Below are 19,053 nucleotides of genomic sequence, written 5' to 3' on the forward strand. Positions count from 1 at the left end.
CCGCTTATTGAAAATACACGTTATTTGAACAAGTTTAAATTCTATAATATCATTTAGCATACTCGTGTAACTCGAATCAAGGACGATACTATTAAAATATTATAAAATTTTGAATAACATTTGTATAGCAAAAAATAGTAAGGAAAATAATTAGGGCTTGGTGTAAATTCTATGGACGGTTTTCACGCAGAGCAGGAGTAAATTTTATCACGAATCTTCCATTATTAAGGCGACATCATGTGATTTTTAATTCCAAAAATTAGGTTTCATATGAATTGCCTGTCGTTCTAAAGTAGGATGGGGCAAATACTTTAATTTTTGCAAGTTAAAATCTCGTGATAGTTTGCAAAAGTCCAAATGAATACAGCTTACTTCGGGAGAGTTAATTACACAGAGTTTATTGATCCACTGAAAATCTTACCATCAGAATTCATAAAAATATTATCCAAAAACAAACCTAAGGTGTGACAGTGTTGTTGCAAACACAACTCTTGACAAAAACAGATTTTATAATTACACTGCCCAGGATTATAAAATCATGGCTCTACCATGCTGTGGACTCTGAGAGAACGTGACGGGAATCAAAATTTCTATCTCAGAGACGGCATTACGTATCGCATTGTAATTTCGCAAATCACCATAATAATTTTGTATATACTTCGTTATTCCCTATCCAATATAAACATAGGTAATATTCTTTCTGTGTCAAATATCGCCCAAAATATTTAGAAAAACAAGAAGGCATTACATCAACCGCGCATTTCGTAATAATCAGTTCGCTATTTCAGTGATATGCGCGTTTAGTTTATTCTGGGAATGTACGTCCCAAAGGTGCACTAATTATTCAATTACGAGGAAACACATGCTCGTTAATTATCTGATTCCGTGTCATGTACCAAGCAATCATCATGATCAAACATCACGATGCGAAACATGTGAGACGTTTAAGGCAGGTACGCCAACCGAGTTGTTATCGACAATAGATTGTACATATGTGATATCTTTAAACTTTGTAATGGGTTTAGTAAGTTATGTGAGCTAAATATTAATTTATATATAAAATTATAGAACCCAAATATACTTTTATCCGTATTTAGTCTCTACGTTTTCATAGAATTAATTCAAATATGTTTAACATTGGGTTATAACTAGTAGCGACTGATTTGTAGACTCTACATAAAATATTTTAAGAGGAACGTAGTCTGCAGAAAAAATCAAATTATGAACAAAACTTACATATTGATCTTCATTCCCGTTTTATATTGAACTGCCGTGTTCCTAATATATAGGTACTCGTCTTGCATAAGGATATTTTTAGATGCATCGGGTCGTTGCTCCACTTTGATAGGTGTTAAGTATGTATTCTTTCAAATAAATATTGAAGGTGTTATCTAACGGTGTCATATTCTGCAGGTTTATGTCTTTGCAGTTATTATGTCATATAAACATATCAACGATTTATATATTAGACGAAACACAGAAAAAAAATAGATGGGGAATAATAGTCTTTATTATAATTAAATTGGTAATGTTTGCAGCTTATACAATTTGGCAATGGTTGAGGAGAGAAAAATCTATCTTTCAGCAATGAGTTATTTGAAATGCACTATATTAACCAGAAGTAGAAAAAACAGAATACTAACCTAACTTGCCTATTCCTTTCTAGATTTTGCTATAAGCAGCTAATAAGACGTCCGATTGATGTGGCGCCAGGACAATTATCTTATAAAATTCTTCCAAGAAACTTTGTAGACGATTACACATACTGAGTACACCCAAGTATAAAGTGGTAAACCATTAGTTGTGACTTCTGAATCATTCAAATTTGTATGTATAATATCCAAAACATGTTAATTGGTGTAATTTGTATTATAAAATCGGTATTCTGTACTCCTGTATATTTGGCATAATTGTATAAAGAACATTTTTAAGTATGAAGGAAAATTACAATGAAATAGAAAATGTCATAAACAGTTGATAGCAAAAAGAATTATAATATATATGGAATGTTGATAGGTTGCAGATAGATAACAAAGCAAAATATTCATGACATGGTAGGAATGTGACACCGCCTCTCAACTACCAATAGACAAAGATAGAGAAATTGAAAATTCGTTAAGGTGATTCCTTCACATACAAATAGAATGTTACCACTACAATAATTCTTCTATAAATTATACCCGATACCTTATACAATAAAAATAATATTATATTTTGCCAACGGGAAAGATCCTTATTAAATGTAATTTATGTAACTTGTGAAAAACATTGCCCATATGGTAAGCCTACGTGCGATATTGTTATGGGAATTACAGTCGTAAATTGATTCCTTTATTGGCAATAATTTTAATATTTACTTGACGCAATATTGTATCAAATTAGACCAAATGTTATGACACCACGTTTTCCTTATTAGTGGTCAACATGTCTTGTTCCACGTAGAGCTCTTCCAAACTTCATCACAATTCTGTGGTCTGTGGGATTTTATATATATTTTTGTTTCGTCGTAAAAGGTCTGTGGGATTTTATATATATTTTTGTTTCGTCGTAAAAGGTAACTACCTAGCGACATAACTAACGGAGCTGACCGCACAGACGAGAATGTGTAGCCTTGTTTTCTTTTGTAATCAATGTAGTAGAAGGCTTATGTAGTCTAATGTGTCGCCAAGCCCCGAGTGGGACAGCGGCACCAAAAATATTATACGCGTTATGTGAGAGAGTTTCGAGTAGAGATTCAGGTCTACGCAGGATCTTACTCTGAAAATCCTGATATGCGCGGAGAAAGTCACAATGTTTAAAATACATTGTCCATCAGTAGTTTAGATGACAATTGTGTTGGAAAATCTGTCTGTCTGGCTTAAAAGTATTCCAACTCCCCGAGGTTCGGATTTTAGAACATATACGGGTAATGGATTTTCTCAATTGTCCTATTAAAGTTGTTGTTCGCCAAGTTACACATACGAGTATAACATTTTTAATGTCACTTGTTAATATCTTAAATTGTGGTTCTTTTTTTCATTGAGGACACAATTGCGTATGGATTGTGTATTTGCTAAAACGTTGTATAAAATACTATATACATAATTTGTAATGTACAATTGTTTAGTTTCCCTAATAAATAAAATAGAATAGACACAAAAACTTCTGAGCAAATGCTACTCGTCAATGACGAGTCGTCACATAAATTTATAAGCCGACCCAATATGAAACTCATGCTCCAAGCTATGCTCCCAAATTAATAGTAATAAAATAAGTACATACTATCTACATTGGCTAAAATTTACTTGACATTTGTGAAACAGGACCTTACTATTGTCCATTATATCTGACTGGCTCTCGTCATGTAACTACATACATGTAAGTTGTATGCGATTCATCGGCATTTCAAAATGTCCTTTGTTACTTTCCCATATTTTCTGGGAAAATTTTCTTTTCTTTTCCCTTTTTGGAATAAGTTTTTTTTAGTGTCTCCCTTCAATACCCTTTGACAAATATTCAATTTCGGTAGTGTTTGTGACACGAGCCATTTAACCATTTCCTGGAATTTTAAAAAGCAAATACAATCATAAAATAGGCCCTGGTTAACAAATTATTATTATTCGTGTGTGACCACGCTCACGCACATGACAATGCTGGGGTCATTTTGATTTAAAGATCACACAAACAGAACAGCGGCCAATACATTTAGTTAGGTAACTACACTTATTAGGACTTATTAACTGACTTGCGTCAGCATTAAGGCGTCATTTCTTTGAATTACCATAATATAATCTATCATAATATAACAATATTATACTAAAATCTAAATACAAAGAAATATGAAAAAAAACTTAACACTCACTCAAGTGATACAAATTTTACTAAACCAAACAAAAATTCCACAGAACTGCTGAGTGGAATTTTTTATTACCTATCTACTAAAAGTTGCAAGGTCAGTGACTACATCGCTGAAAATAAACCAAGACAAACAATTATCAGAACCAACAGATTTAAACTATCTAAGAAGTGTTAATTAAACTAACGTGAACGACGGATGAAAAAAAAATATTTTACTTGCGTACCAATCACTTCATGACCTCCAAATTGAACACAAACAAACCTTCAGGCACTCATACAGAGAAAGTCAGAAGGCGTGTTCCAATACGTACACACGAATAGATGTAGTTACGTAGGAAACACACATGAATATGTTTTGTACGTGTGTGTTTGTACGAGAATGCTATTGACTTGTAAAGGCGCCAGCAGACACGTATACCAGTCACCTGACCGTCGCGACCACCAACCTCGTCCAAGCGAAATGGAACTGAACATTATGAAACTGTAAAATATTCCTTATCACCATATAATAAGCCTTAAAATTAAACAACGTGAGGTCATGGTAGCAATTTTAAGTCGGTCTTGGTAAATAATGAAGATTTGCTTCCTTAGGTCTGAAAAGTGATAAAAACTGCGAAATGCCATGGCAATTTAAACATTGCTACATTGATATAAGGTGAAGTTTGTGGCTATAAATTAAAACTTTGCATTTAAAATATTAAAATTAAAGCCACTTTTTCAGCGGTACGCCTTGATCTCGGGACTATTTCGTGACGCACCTTCATAGGAATGAAAATTCCACCGCAATATTTTATTAGTACATACGTACGTAAGTAGTGGAAGTTGATAACCTTAAAACTAGTTACACGCTACTGAAATTGATATTTTCTCGTCGCGAGTTTGGATGGCATGAATATGAGGTAATGATTCAGTGGTCGTTCCAAGCTCACTACCTGGTCGGCTTTTATGAGATCTTTATGAGTCAACAGGCCTTTCAAATCACATAATATTATTAACCACTGCAAACCAGGTGAAGGCTGGAGAATAACGATGAATAAGAGTTGTTTATAAACTGAACACAAAGAGGTAAGTATATTAAATAAAATAAAAGATTTAAAAAGTTGCAAAACAGAATATTGACCCCGACGTGATTTGAACACGCAACCTTCTGATCTGGAGTCAGACGCGCTACCGTTGCGCCACGGAGTCGTTCTCTACTATTCTAAAATGAACAAACATAATATTTCATTATTATTATAAATTCAATTACGAACATGTTTAATGCAATGTGAAGTAAAAATATGTCGACAACAATACATAATATTGATGTAATTGATTGCACAACAAAAAATAAAAGGGATAAAAATATGACTCTACAATTATTTTAGGACAGATGTAAAGCTCCCTCTGCTGGTGGTTTACTTCATCAGTAAAATACCTACACTGTTATTCGACAATTCTTAGTGATGATTGATAGATGGCGCTTATGTATAATTTTTATTAACTCTAATCTAACAAGAAATAACACACTCTACCATAAATCATAACCTAAGAAATAAGATATCCGTAACTTATGCATCGGTGTTCATTTATTTTATAAGTACTCAGTAATGTTTCTTTTACAATTTATGGTTAGGAAAATATAATAAGGTATGTGTTTCATGCGGTTAGTGGTTGCATTACATTTAGGATTCAACGAAAAGTACAACCATTATGCGATCATCAGTATTTTGTCCGTGCACCAATACCTTTATAACTTATAACTGAGATAAATTACTAAGAAATTTCATATAATAATTTGTAGTATTCAATAAAATGAATATATTGTAGGTTTTTTCTGCTTAGGCTGTATTTAAACTCAAGTTTCTTACAATATTAAGTAATACATGCATGGCTCGCGAAATAATAATTCCGATTAATTGATAACAAGACTTACATTTACTTAGTGGTATGAGTGTGGTCAAAACAAACACTTGCTATGTACTCCGAATAATAAATCAATTTTATTTTTAAAATATGGTAGAGTATTAAAGAAACTATCACACTTTTGTTTTTATTCATATGTAAATATGTAACGTAAATTTAGCACACGATGATAAGCCCCTGTGGCCTAATGGATAAGGCATCGGCCTCCTAAGCCGGGGATTGTGGGTTCGAGTCCCACCAGGGGTACATTAAACTGCATTTTTTTTTTATAATAATTTATTTTTTAGCTTAAGTAAATAATTGTCAGAGAAAGAAACAAAATGTATTTTGTAAGAATGTTGACTACCGTTGCTGATCCTTTTAGAGGCAGACATCGAAGACCCGTGTGACTTATGTAATATCCCACCTGATTCGGTAGTCGGCAATCATTATCTGTTCAGAAAAAAATATTATTAATTCATACTTGCAGAAAAACTTAAAGAACGGAACAACTAAAGTAATACACATAAGTACTCATTACTTTGTGTATATATTCCACATTACAATAGTGAAATAGTTTTATCTTTTACTAATAATAAATTATTGTATTACACGTATGTATATAAATACTTGTTTAACAAATCAGACCGCCATTTTCAGCTCACTATTCAACGGCGCCGTGGCTTAGTTGGTTAAAGCGCCTGTCTAGTAAACAGGAGATCGGGGGTTCGAATCCCCCCGGGGCCTAGCCGAAAATGGGATTGGCATATATTTTTTATTTTTCTTATTGTTAACAATAAATTAAAATATTACGTACTTACTATTTTAGTGGCTGATGATTTTTCGGATTAAGTTAATTTATTAATTTCTAATCGTATATACATACGAATTATTTTAAGAAATATATTATATTTGGTAGATAGGTTTATTTACTTATATTTTGTCCAACTGTGTCCTTTCTTAATACTACATAAGAGCCACGACTAATAACTAGTGAGGGGGAAGATAGGGACGGTCAGGTTGGGGTAATATCCAATGAAGTTTTAAATACTTACGGGCACACATATTCTGTGTCGAAATTGAAGTTATTACGAAATGAGCAGGCAGACAAAACTCTGGAGATGCACAAGGCGTAGTCATGTTGAAGATGTGGATCCCCCTTTCGCTGATTGTCTGACAGTTGTGCGATGTGTCGGCCCCGCGCCACATACACGCCAGTAGTTGTCCTTGCCCATCATTACGAAACTAAAAAGAAAAGGAAAATAAAAACACAAAACTATGTAAATTGAATATAAAAATTATCTATAAAAGTATTTTTGTTTTGCACAAGAGCGGTAATTTACTCTGCCCTTGTGTATTTCTATGTCCTAGAATAAAAATTCAAATCAACACACAAGACAAATATAAGTTTTTCTGTGCCATAAAAGCTTGTGATGACCGTATCAAATAAAAAATAATATCCACAAACATTTTGTTAATTTTAATATTTTCCTGAATTTTCAAGAGTTCAATCTATACTTGGACAGTTTTAAATCTCTTGAACTGATGTTGGAAGGAATGAAAAAAAAAACTACCCAGATCGACACTCAAGTTTTACTCACAAAATAATTTATTTGGTTTTACAAACCTGTACTTGAGTAAGTGCTTGTTGTCTCAAATAAAAAGGATGTATGCGGTAGAAAGTCTGGCGGCCAGGTAGTACGAAGTCCTCATACTCGATTTGATCGAAAACTGAACCATTGAAGGGACATTGGGCGCCCATTATCCTTATCGGTATATTGCTTTTAACCAAATAAGTGTCCACTGAATCGATAACGTCGCTGACTGCTGTAGATCTGGCCTGCATCATTAATAAAAAACAAACAAGTTTTCAAACCGTTTTTGAGCTTAGTAAAAAGATTGCAAACGAAAAAGAAAATATTGGTAAAACTTTTGTCGAGTTCCTTATTTTATAATGTGAACAACTTTAATATAAAATGAAGTCTATCAACATAAAGCATTTATTGACCGCCTTTTTTTTGTTATTATACGTTATGGTTTCATCCCCAAAGAAATAGACTATAGTTCAACAACACTTCGATAGCTATATTGTGGTCATATCCATCATAGATAATTTATCCTACTAAGAAGAATAAATATCTCATAAAAGGATTTGCAAGGTCGTTTTCGTGTTATATGGAATCCTTTACAATGCGGAAAATTTCATAATGTTTGATTACTTCCGAGAAGGGAATTCCCAGCAGTAAAATATCACAAATGCCAAGTATACGACGAGGCGATACCGGCAAGGTATTGAATATTTACTTTGCAAATTAACTGTCACGCATTATGCTTAAAGTAAGGTCAAACTTCGAGGAATAATTTAATGATTACAATAATTATTGTAAAAAATCGTTGGCCAAAGCTTATAAAGAGGATTTGGATGCTTGGTGGAATATAAAGTTGGTATTATAATTAATAACTGTGCAATTATTATTCACTAATGTTTAATGCAATGGAACTTAGAAGTAATAAAATAAGTAAATATAGTAAATGCAGTCGTGGACCACAGTCCACTATTATGTGACATAAACACTACCACAGTAGTGTTTATGTCACATAATTTATATCATACCGTTATAAACAGCTCTGAATAATCGAGGTACTCGTTGTTAATGTTCTGGAAGTCTCCTACATCCTGGGCGACATACGCGAAGTATACATCGAAGTAACTTGATCTGAGTGTTGACATGAGGGTGCGAGACCGTTCCAATTCTGTCGCAGAGGGTCGGTCGCTTGGACTGATAATGAGCACAACTGTACTCGGCCCTGCACTATCTCGATTTGATATATCAGCGAGCGTCTTGTTCAACGAGTACTGAATCACACTCGATATTATGTTTGGCAGGTTAAGGCGATTGGGCCCTGAAAATGTTTCGTGTTTACGAATTTTAATGGTAGAGAGCTCCTGCCGTTGTTAAAGTGGTGTTTTTAGTTTTGAAACTAATTGCTATTGCGTTTTAAGGTTAGTAATGCGAACCATGTGAAGTCACTGATGTGTTGTAGGTACTGTAAATAAGATCACCAAATTTAGCTTTGTACTTTTTTTTTGCTTTATGGCTAAACGTAAAATACTGATAACTTTGCTAAATCCTACGATTTCAATTATTATAATTTAAGTTTAACATTTAACGGTGATTTCAAAAATGTGTCTATATAATCTGATAACGTACATTCCTCGGCGAAATTATGAATATGTGAAAACAGTGCAGTTAAATTGTTTGACGGCGGCGCTATCCATCCACCAGTGTTTCCGTGTATCAATGAAACTGTACTCTGCAATAAATTCAGTTCAACTGCACCACCGATCCAACTAAAAAAAAGTAACAATTTATTTTACTAGTTCTTTGTGACTCTACCATCGGTAGAGTCCTTCGTCGTGACTATAAGTAGATTTAACTCACAAAGTAATGTAGCTTTCAATTAATTTATCATTTAAAATAATTTATATTTTCACAATAGGAATAAAGTAGTTCTAAAAACAATTGGGTACCTTAAACTGTAATAGATGCCCTTATTTATCGCATTTCTATTGTTAATATTATATTTGCTTGTATGTACATTAGTTGTGCAACTTATAATATACGAATGTGTATGTAATTTATATTTTTGGTAAAATATTTCAACTGTAAGCAAATCGAAATATGTAATATCAGCACTTATTTATACTAATACCTAATATTGGTAATGTAATTGGTCTCAAATTGGGAATCGTATTGCTCACTATACTAAGACTAACATATAATAATACTTACGATATAAATTCCTCCACATCGTAACCTTTCCAAGCGCCGTCAGTTGCTATCACTAAGTCCATTACTGGAATACTGCGTCCCACAGAACAGTCGCGATGATTCTGCCTTAAGAGCGTCGCTGAAATCAATATGTAAACTATTTTAAAATATCTTGTCTTTAAGACCCATATCGCAACATATTTTTTTAATTTATTACTTTCCAATACACGTCTTTTATCTTGATAGGATCTACATAGAAATGTGTTTTAAGGACTATTTATTTTTAGGCTATATAAATCAACGAGTAAAAACAAACCAAAAACAAATTATGTTAGTGTGTTTATGTATCATTGTGGATTCAATTTTGTACAATATGGATTTAATTCTTCCTTCTACGAACATACTGAGTCGGATATTCAGAGCTCACTCAGATACCGTCTGACGATTGCATTTCGTGGAAATTAAGGGGTCATCACTCTGTCTGACTGAGAGCTGACGATAAGTTCGAACACATTTGGTTTTAAAAGTGGCACTAATTTACATTTCGTCTTTCGGTTAATGCAGTTGCATTTGATAATTTTAAAAGATTTCATGTATTTTATTTTTATTGAAATATTCATCAAGTGTACTGCTAATGCAGTAATAGAAGGAATGATCTTTAAACTACATGTCTGTGTATTTTTTATCCTGGTAATAATATACAACGTAGTCGTACTAAAATACAGTTCAATACGAATTTTATATAATCTTACATCGACCATCTAGGTAAATATGCGTAGTCTCCTAGGCTGAACAGTTATCAGAACCATACGAGTTATCCGGTATTTTGGGACGATCTATTATAAGGGAATTTTCACCATGCCATGGTGGTAGCTCAACAGGCAAATATATCACCTAAGTTCCTACTATAGCATTAATAAAAACACTTACGCAGATAAGTAGTAAATGCCGTTACTGCTGCTTCGGTAATCCGTTCCATTTCTTCAATAGGTATGTACACAGTAATTTGTCGCAGCGATAAAACATGAGCAAACCTGGACGCTTCTGTTTGAAGGTCTGAACTGTTCAGTATACTGTGAAGTAGGTTTTGCCTGTTGCAAGCCTTTACAGTGGTGTCAAATGAAACGCCTTCATTAGAGTAATACATTTCGATTATGTGAGACAGCCTTAGAGTGCGCCTTTGTTCTACCCATTTTGGTACATAGGTGGCTAATATTAAGCCTGTAACAAAAAATTATAACTACCGTTACTAGCATAACAATTTTGTTTCATTGTATTATTCCACGAGTAGAATATTTGTTTTATTTCGTTATTAATTGCTTTCTACAATAAATTAAATAAGCCAATCGTTTTAATTTTTCTTCACAACCTATTCTCATAATTTCAATTATACGCGAGATTTTTTGTTACCATCAAGACCGGCTAAAATTTCGGCGTCAGTGAAATGCCAGTCAATAATAGAGCTGTTCTGCGGAAACATGTAATAATGTCGAGGCAGCAACGTGTCGTTCCATCTGTTGTTACTGCCGACCACCATCCGCTGCGACACCGATCCTACCCTCGGTCCTTGATTTACCACCACTTCTGCTAGATCACCTGAAATGACAAAAATTAAAAAAAAATCTTAATTAGTATTTCTAATTCTGATGTTAACAAAAATGCACAACTTTTTGTTAGTAGACAAATTGCTTCCGGACGCAAAATTAAAAGCAAAATCTGGAAAAGTCGTAGTTCCATGGAATGTCTGTGTAACAACAAATGCTGTTTAAGCTCTTGTCGTCTGATGGAGGTCTAACGATACTTATTTATAAGACTACAACATGTACCCATTTTGATTTACTATCTTTTGCTACTCACCAGCAAGCGTAGCGACCCACACATTACCAATATCAACAGATTCCATGCTTTGTTTTTGAGTTTGTTCAGTCAAAGTTTCTATATCATCATACCAGTCTTGCATTGCGGAATCAATCAATTGTTCAGCTACATCTTCTTTGAAAATGTTGGCGCTCAATATGTCTGTTACCATCACACGTTGATATTCTAATGAGGCAGCGATAGCGGATACTAGTGTCCCGGGGGCTATGGTGCCCCAATCAGTCTGCACAACCCCGTCTTCTATTGGACATCTGCTGTGAATACTGAAAATTGATGATTTTATAAAGAGTATGTTTATTTTCGACCATGTTTTGGATAACCACGTATACATATACTTAACATCTATAAAGATATTAATGGTCTTTGGTTAAAGAACATGTCATAAATAATTAGTCTTTTTTGGCCTCTACACGCTGTAACGAAGAAACGGAATGGTAGTTTATAGGCTGTTTATGAGTTTGTCTATCAATACTACCGTTTTCCTCAAAGATTTTTGATTAAAATTCTTAAAACAGTCATAGTGGTGACAAAAACAATTTTTGTTTTTTGTTAATAAAAACGTGTTGGTAGGTACTGCGAAGTATGAGTATGGGTAATGAGTCTCATTGAAATACTTCTTAAAAATATTGTTAAAAATAAAAATAATATATGAGTTACTGATATAATATTGGATGAATTCATCATCATCATCACCATTAACCACATAAAGTCCGCTGCTCAACATAGGCCTACCCCGAAGATTTCCAGACGGACCTGTCGTAAACGGCCTGCATCCAGGATTAAATGTACCTATTCATCGTCATGATATTGTTACACGATGACTGACAACGTTTTGATAATTTGCTGGATTTTTTTATGCAGGCGACTCTATAAAAAATCCTATAACGAAGCACAATAAGTGTTTTAAACTAACCTACTGTTGCTTTGCGTAGCCATGTTCTGCGACTGTTGAGCGGACACTGGACACACGATATTCTCATCTCCTCTCTCCCACTGTCTCACCGTCGAACTTAGCATTCGATGCATGAGACACTTCTCAGACAGAGTGAACAAGTCGTCAACATCAATGAGATTCTGGCTCGGCAAGAATATATCCATCAGTAATTTGTATTTATGGAATTGAAATCCTGAAGCTCTAAATGGGAGGATAAAGTCTGTTTGTACGGCAGTAGCATATGCCTGTTCAATACCATCCAACCGCAAACTGAAATTTAGACAATTGAACTTCATTAGAGGTAGAGAATGGCTAACACCATATTCATGTAAGCTATTGTAATTTGTAAATAGAGTTATGTTACATGCCTGGTGGTGACAAGGGCTATAATTTTTTTTAGGTTTCCTATATCACCTTGCTGTAGTGGTTGCTTTATAGGGCAGTATAACCAGAATTCCAGTATTCTATTACCAGGTCAAACAATACTTTGTGTGGGTTTTCTAACACGATTTGCCCAGCGTTATATCTTTAAATAAGGCTAGTCGTAAAAACAAAACGAAATAAGTAGTTTCTGCAACATGCTTGAATAGACGTGTTGCCTGCCATATATGAGAATGAAATAACAAGCCGAAAATCTCGTAGTTAGTTAAGTTAACAAGTAGGTATTCTGCGGGTCACATTGCCACTTTTCAATAAGTGTTTTCTGAATAAAATAACTAACATAATTTTCATACTCTTCGACTGTTTTAAGACATCTACCTAGTCAATTCCTCGAAAGCACTTTGTTACAGGCAGTCAGAAAACATAGAATGATAGGTAGTTATTATAAACTCTACACACTTATAAGTAAGCAAATATATCAATAACAAACATTTTTACCTTCTCAATAACGCTGTACTCAACATTCTCATGTCAAGTTGCGCGTTTAATTCAAGTTTTTTTATTAATGACAGGAATACATCTAAGCGCCGAGGGGCCACTAAATCTGGAGCTCCATTGGCATAACATGGCAGTAACTGTGGAGGTATGCTTGGTAAAATGTGACAAGCTCCAAGCGTAAAACCTTTAATAAAAAACATCTATGTTTGTAACCCAAACAAATGAAATTACATACAAACTGATAGATAAGAGAAGTCACTTACAGCTAATAAATATTACGCAAAGTGCCACAGTTTTCATAGCTTACACAAGTTAACTACTTACACAATTAATTTTATTTCATTAAGAGTAAAGTAATAAAAACACAATGCGTGCTGTCGCGCGTTAAGGTGTGTTACAATATAGATCACGGCGTGTTGATAAGATAATGATAATGAATCATTGCAAAATATGTATCAAGAGTATATGAATTAACGCATTTGAAACAAATAATTATATTGGAGATCGAATGCTTAGATTGTATTTATTTTTAAATCCTTATTTATGAAACTTTGTCGTATGTTACAAGTAGGTCGCTCCATGCGTCCACTCTGATCGGAGCAGGCTAGAAGTTTGGAAAGGTTTTTACAGTTTTAAGTAGCATCCAATACGCACACTATTTCGTATCGTCACTTCATAGATTTTAGAAAGACTAGTAGAACATGAATGTCGTTAATTCAATTTAAACCTGTAGAACGTAAATCTGAAAGATAAAAGGTTTTACTAATAATCGTTGTAATAAATAAATAATGCATTAAAATATTTTCCAGTACCTACTGTATTCTGGTGTATTTAAATTTTTATAATTGTGGGCAGCGTTGTTTCAATGTATCGTCGTGTCGCTTACCATTAGACGAGGGTGCCCGGCTCCTAAACTTCCAATTATACAAAAATAAAGACGTATTTTGCGGCGCTTTGAGATCAAAATTCCGGTTTACGTATAGTTAGCAGTTACTCTATTAACCTATTATTTGCTTACTTAGATAGCCTTGTTGGGCTTTCACATTGTTAACCATCCGTCGGTTTGTTCGGTCGTAATTTTAAAAAAATATTGAAAAAATAGTATTTTTCGACTCATTAAATACTAGCGATAGCTCTAAACCGATGATACTATATTTGTTGTAATTTACCATTATACCAGATTTTACAAATGTCGGTGGTTCAATGATTGTGATGCTCTCTGCTAGATGTCGCTTAGCTAGTTGTCTTAAATATATATTTTTTTATATATAAAACTTAATATTATTTCAGATTTTAATTGGTACATTAATTGAAAATAATGATTCAATGATATTTTATTGTAATATGATATTATAAGTACCTACATACATTTACTTTATTGGATAAATTAAATTATATCAAAAATGAAAATATCTATACTATCTATATAAATGAAAGTGACTATTTTCGTTGTTCTAGATTAGTAAGTTGGGGCAAGAAAAATCAGAAATAAGTATTTTCCTAAGAATATAACGCATTTAAATTGTTATTAATTATAATAATTAGTATAGGGGTTGTGATAAATAAATGCTGTAGTCGATAGTACAATGTTCCAGACATAGGTATATAAAAATCTTGTTCCCAATATATATTTGTACTTATATTTCCAGGTATTTTGCACAAATGTTAAGTTTGCCAATTTGTCATTCTTTTCATAATATGTAAATGGAGACCACACAGACTTTTCAATAAAAAAATATGAAGCTTTTTAATTCAAACATTTCATTATTATAGCATAGCTTTAAATAACAACTTAAAATATCTTTACAGAAAAAGCAGTATTAGGTAACTTATTGGACACAACCTTTCAAAAGTAACGAAATAATGTTATTAGTTCAATTGCCAAGACAAAACAATCATTAATGTTCTGATGTTAATTTTATTCACTTTAATAAACATTTTGCCAACTTTGGTACACATATTTTACATATAATTATAAATAATAATGAAGTAAATCATAGGTTTTTTACAAGCTAAAAATATTGTGACTAAATATGTCCTTATAATCGGGAACTTACAAATTGTCAAATCAATGTAAGGTGGATATCGTAAATATATTTAAGGCTTCCTTTCGTGGGGCATCGTATCGTTTCCGACACCTCATACGGAAGCAAAATGCATTTATAAATGAAATACTTATCATTTATCTGCCTTCCCTCCTTTCTGTCAATCTTGTATTAGACTGGTGTCGGTGGGCGAGTGATGTGATGTATTTTAAAAAGTAACCGATTTGAATGACTCTCATCAAAACCGAAATTTATAAATATTAGCAAAGTAAATCAAAGTTAATGGTCGTTTAAAAAAGGTTTTATGTGACGTTCGATGGTTACATGGTTACACGAATAAGTCTAGGGTTCGATCGCCTGACGGGCAACGTGATATTTGGAATTTCTGCTTAATATCGGTCGGACTCTAGATTATAGTTGAAAAATAGCAAAAGGCTAATGTCCTCACTCGCTCTCGTTTGATACGAGTGAGCAAATAGAACTCGCGAAAAAAAAAAAAAAAGCCGGACGCTATGAATTGTTTATATATAAAAATAGCTACATTTGTATGACACGACACCCAAACAATAGTAATACGATGAGGATATAAAATTTATCTGCGCTAAAAATCGTCAATCTGTACTACAACTGTGTATATTGACAATTATCTAATAATTACAGAAAATTTGTCAAACAAACATTGTAAATACACTTTAGGTAGATATGTGAATTAATTTATAACTGTGTTTTTATACTTGTATCAGTGACGGTTCTTGAACTCAAAACGAGAAGTTCGACTATTATAGAGCAGCCACTGACTTGGAATGTAACAGTTGCAGAAAAAATATTAAAGATACAAAATGTATGACATGCAAATTCTTTTTGACACATGGTTGGTCACAAGTACATTTCTTAATTCACAGACAACTTTTATAATAGTAATTATTTTAATAAAATCATGTATATCCTATCGTAATACTAATTTGGCTGGTTTTCCATCAACCATCCGAGAAAATCCATTTCTTAGTGTAAACTCTCTCTTGATGTATGCAAATAGCAAGTCCGTAATAAGAAATATTTGTGCAGTAGCAAACGACAATGTCACTCCAAAGAAAAAGTTTGCATTAGCTGATCCAGAGTATATCCATAAGTGCCATACTGTAGGGCCCAGTGCAGATGTTATAATGAATGCACACGCCACTATGAATTTCTGTTGCATAACTGTAAATAAAGATAATTGATATCAATTAGAATCAATCACATTATCATTAGAATATGCTACACACTCACACTGATGGCTTTTTATTCCCAAAGAGATTAGCAGAGAAGCAACTGATGCAGCCACTTTTTAAATTATGTAGATACAGTATGATGGTATGAGGTTATTTTACTTTATTTATTATCAAAACATATAGTTTAGTTACCCATAAAAAATATTGCTCTTGATCCACAATCCAAAGAATATAAATAATGGTCTGCCTGTTACTGATGGTAACTGGTAATGGGTTGTTTTATTGGAGAAATGTAGACTTCTGTTTAGATAATAATCTTTTCATGATCATAAAAACTTAATAAATGATAAGGTCACGGAATAACCTAATTGTATCATATTTATATTGTAAAGTAAAACTTACATGAAAAAAGATGTCTCCATAGAGGTATAAAAGCCATGTAGAATCCAACATCACCAATGCAGGGATACGATCTAAATACGGTTGAGAGAGCAAGCAGCACTGTGATGAGTAACAACGGCTCTTTCTTAAATCTCAATGTGAGAGGTACAATATATAGGGCCAATGCGTTTATCTGAAATGCACATATGAACAGGAGTCGGAAGTGCTCAAACATTTCAGTGAAGAAGTACCAAAACAAGCCAACATTAGGTTTCAGGTCTGGTATGGTTAATCTGAAAATGATAAAAATATTTTTATTGTTAATCTAGTTATAAGATTATCAGTCTTACTTATAAAAAATTCGCAAAGCTATGCTTAGTCAAAACACAAATTTACTCTATCAAATGTAATTCAAAACCTGCCATCTTGCCTCTTAATAAGGTTTAAACTAGGCAACCGGTGACGTTTATTAGTAAGCCTCAATATGTCTTATAAGAACTGTACCTAACATGTATATGTACTACAACAAATATTATATTGTAACAAGTCATTATTATAGAATGCTTAACATATTGTTATGATTTGTGATTAGATAACTCAATAAGTTTACTCATTTTCTTTATTGAGAATATCTGATTCCTATAAATTAGTATGAACATTGAAAACATTTGAAATAACATGAAAACTATTTCATACCATGAACACATCAAGATTGTATAATAAAATCTGCACTTACATGAATCCATATGTATTGTAAACATAGTTATAAGATCCATCCATAATATAAGCAGAAATGTATATGAGGAAACCCCAACTGACCACAAATGCAAGCAAAGTTCTAATGTATGAGCATTTATCACAGCCCTTATTCACCTCGGCTAAAATCATTGCTATAGGAACAATCAGAAGGACTGGATAGAGAGCCTGGTGGGTCGCGAACGCAAGGCAAGCACATGCTACTATACCAAATCCATTTGCAGCACTACAAAGAGCCGCTGCTAACAGAGCATTCTGCACCACAGTCGTAGTCATTCCCACACAATTCAAAATCGAATATGGATTAAACAAATAAACAGACAACACATATTCTGAAGTTTCCATCAATTGCTCTCTTGATAGAAGCATATCTTTAGACTCATCGGCTACATCTGACTGGTTCTTTTGCTGGCAATTCAAAAATATACAGACAAAAGCTTTAGATGCCTTGTGCAATAGACTTGCTGTCAAGAGATCGATCGCCGTAAAAAGCAGTGGTAAAATGTATGGAGCACGTTTAAATAAAAAGTGAAATATTATCAATATTATAGGAGATTCATGAAAGGAATCTCCTTCATAGGGGTTTATGTCTTGATCGTATAAGTAAACTCCTTCGATTAATCTCTTCCAAGAGTTGAGTGGGGTTGCTATTTCAACTCTATTTGCTAGTATTTGCCAGTAATCTGTATGTATGAGCCAATATCGCACTATGCCGGCTACTAAGTATTTTATTATTGCACCCATGTTTTGTTTGTGTACACAAATAACATAAGACTGAACGAAACGTTTTACTTTTTTAGTAATTGAAATCGCGGTATATGCTAAACTAAAATAATCTTTTAAATAAAAAAAGACATCTTAAAATATTTGTTGACATTTATTGACAGAAATGTGTAGATAATGGACACAGATAATAAAAAGACAAAGAATTAAGCCATACAGCCGATTTAAAATAATAATAATATGTATACCTGTTTATATCTTGAGCTGTGTCATCGAAGCAAGGGTGATTTAATTTTTAAAATACTTTTATATGTATTTATGTTTTTTTGCATGCGTATAAAAATATCATAAAAATGTTCTGCCAAAATAAAGAAAATTGTATGTAATATATCTAGTATCACTACATAATATAAAACAAAGTCGCTTTCTCTGTCCCTATGTGTGCTTAAATCTTTAAAACTACGCAACGGATTTTGATGTGTTTTTTTTTAATAGATAGAGTGATTCAAGAGGAAGGCTTATATGTATAATAATAACATCCATTAAATAGTGGAGAATACTGTTATTTTGTTATGTTATACCCGTGCGAAGCTAGAGCGGGCCGCTATGTTTTTATATACAACGTTCACAGTTTTTCTGTAGTGTATTTAGTATCAGCATTGCACCCGTGCGAAGCCGGGGCGGGTCGCTAGTTTAAGTATATATTGCATTCATTGGTTGAGCCGCTTGGTGTCTTCTCAACGCGAGATATG

The 19,053-nt window shown here is 33.2% G+C and overlaps 2 protein-coding genes and 3 non-coding genes across 5 annotated transcripts; 2 read left to right on the forward strand and 3 right to left on the reverse strand.

The window, feature by feature from the left end:
- Nucleotides 1–4,953: 4,953 nt before the first annotated feature.
- Nucleotides 4,954–5,025, reverse strand: Trnaw-cca. The gene has a single exon. It is a non-coding gene; the product is annotated as a tRNA-Trp (tRNA).
- Nucleotides 5,026–5,915: 890 nt separating this feature from the next.
- Trnar-ccu lies at nt 5,916–5,988 on the forward strand. Its single transcript has one exon. It is a non-coding gene; the product is annotated as a tRNA-Arg (tRNA).
- Nucleotides 5,989–6,000: 12 nt separating this feature from the next.
- LOC115448359 lies at nt 6,001–13,603 on the reverse strand. Its single transcript, XM_030175769.2, has 12 exons — nt 13,449–13,603; nt 13,186–13,369; nt 12,286–12,576; nt 11,352–11,635; nt 10,905–11,090; nt 10,425–10,715; nt 9,516–9,633; nt 8,934–9,073; nt 8,336–8,625; nt 7,349–7,561; nt 6,777–6,966; nt 6,001–6,174 (listed from the first exon to the last, which is right to left on the reverse strand). Exons 1-12 carry the CDS (start codon nt 13,483–13,485, stop codon nt 6,026–6,028), a joined length of 2,373 nt encoding a protein of 790 aa, XP_030031629.2. The 5' UTR covers nt 13,486–13,603; the 3' UTR covers nt 6,001–6,025.
- On the forward strand, nt 6,395–6,468 carry Trnat-agu. The gene has a single exon. It is a non-coding gene; the product is annotated as a tRNA-Thr (tRNA).
- A 1,199-nt stretch (nt 13,604–14,802) lies between the features above and the next one.
- Nucleotides 14,803–18,322, reverse strand: LOC115448361 (phosphatidylinositol glycan anchor biosynthesis class U protein). The gene is made up of 3 exons (XM_030175770.2): nt 17,559–18,322; nt 16,844–17,115; nt 14,803–16,430 (listed from the first exon to the last, which is right to left on the reverse strand). The coding sequence occupies exons 1-3, from the start codon at nt 18,320–18,322 to the stop codon at nt 16,177–16,179; spliced, it is 1,290 nt and encodes a 429-aa protein (XP_030031630.2). The 3' UTR covers nt 14,803–16,176.
- Nucleotides 18,323–19,053: the final 731 nt, after the last annotated feature.

This window comes from Manduca sexta, chromosome 25, assembly GCF_014839805.1.
Source record: "Manduca sexta isolate Smith_Timp_Sample1 chromosome 25, JHU_Msex_v1.0, whole genome shotgun sequence".
In the NCBI taxonomy this organism is placed as follows: Eukaryota; Metazoa; Arthropoda; class Insecta; order Lepidoptera; family Sphingidae; genus Manduca; species Manduca sexta.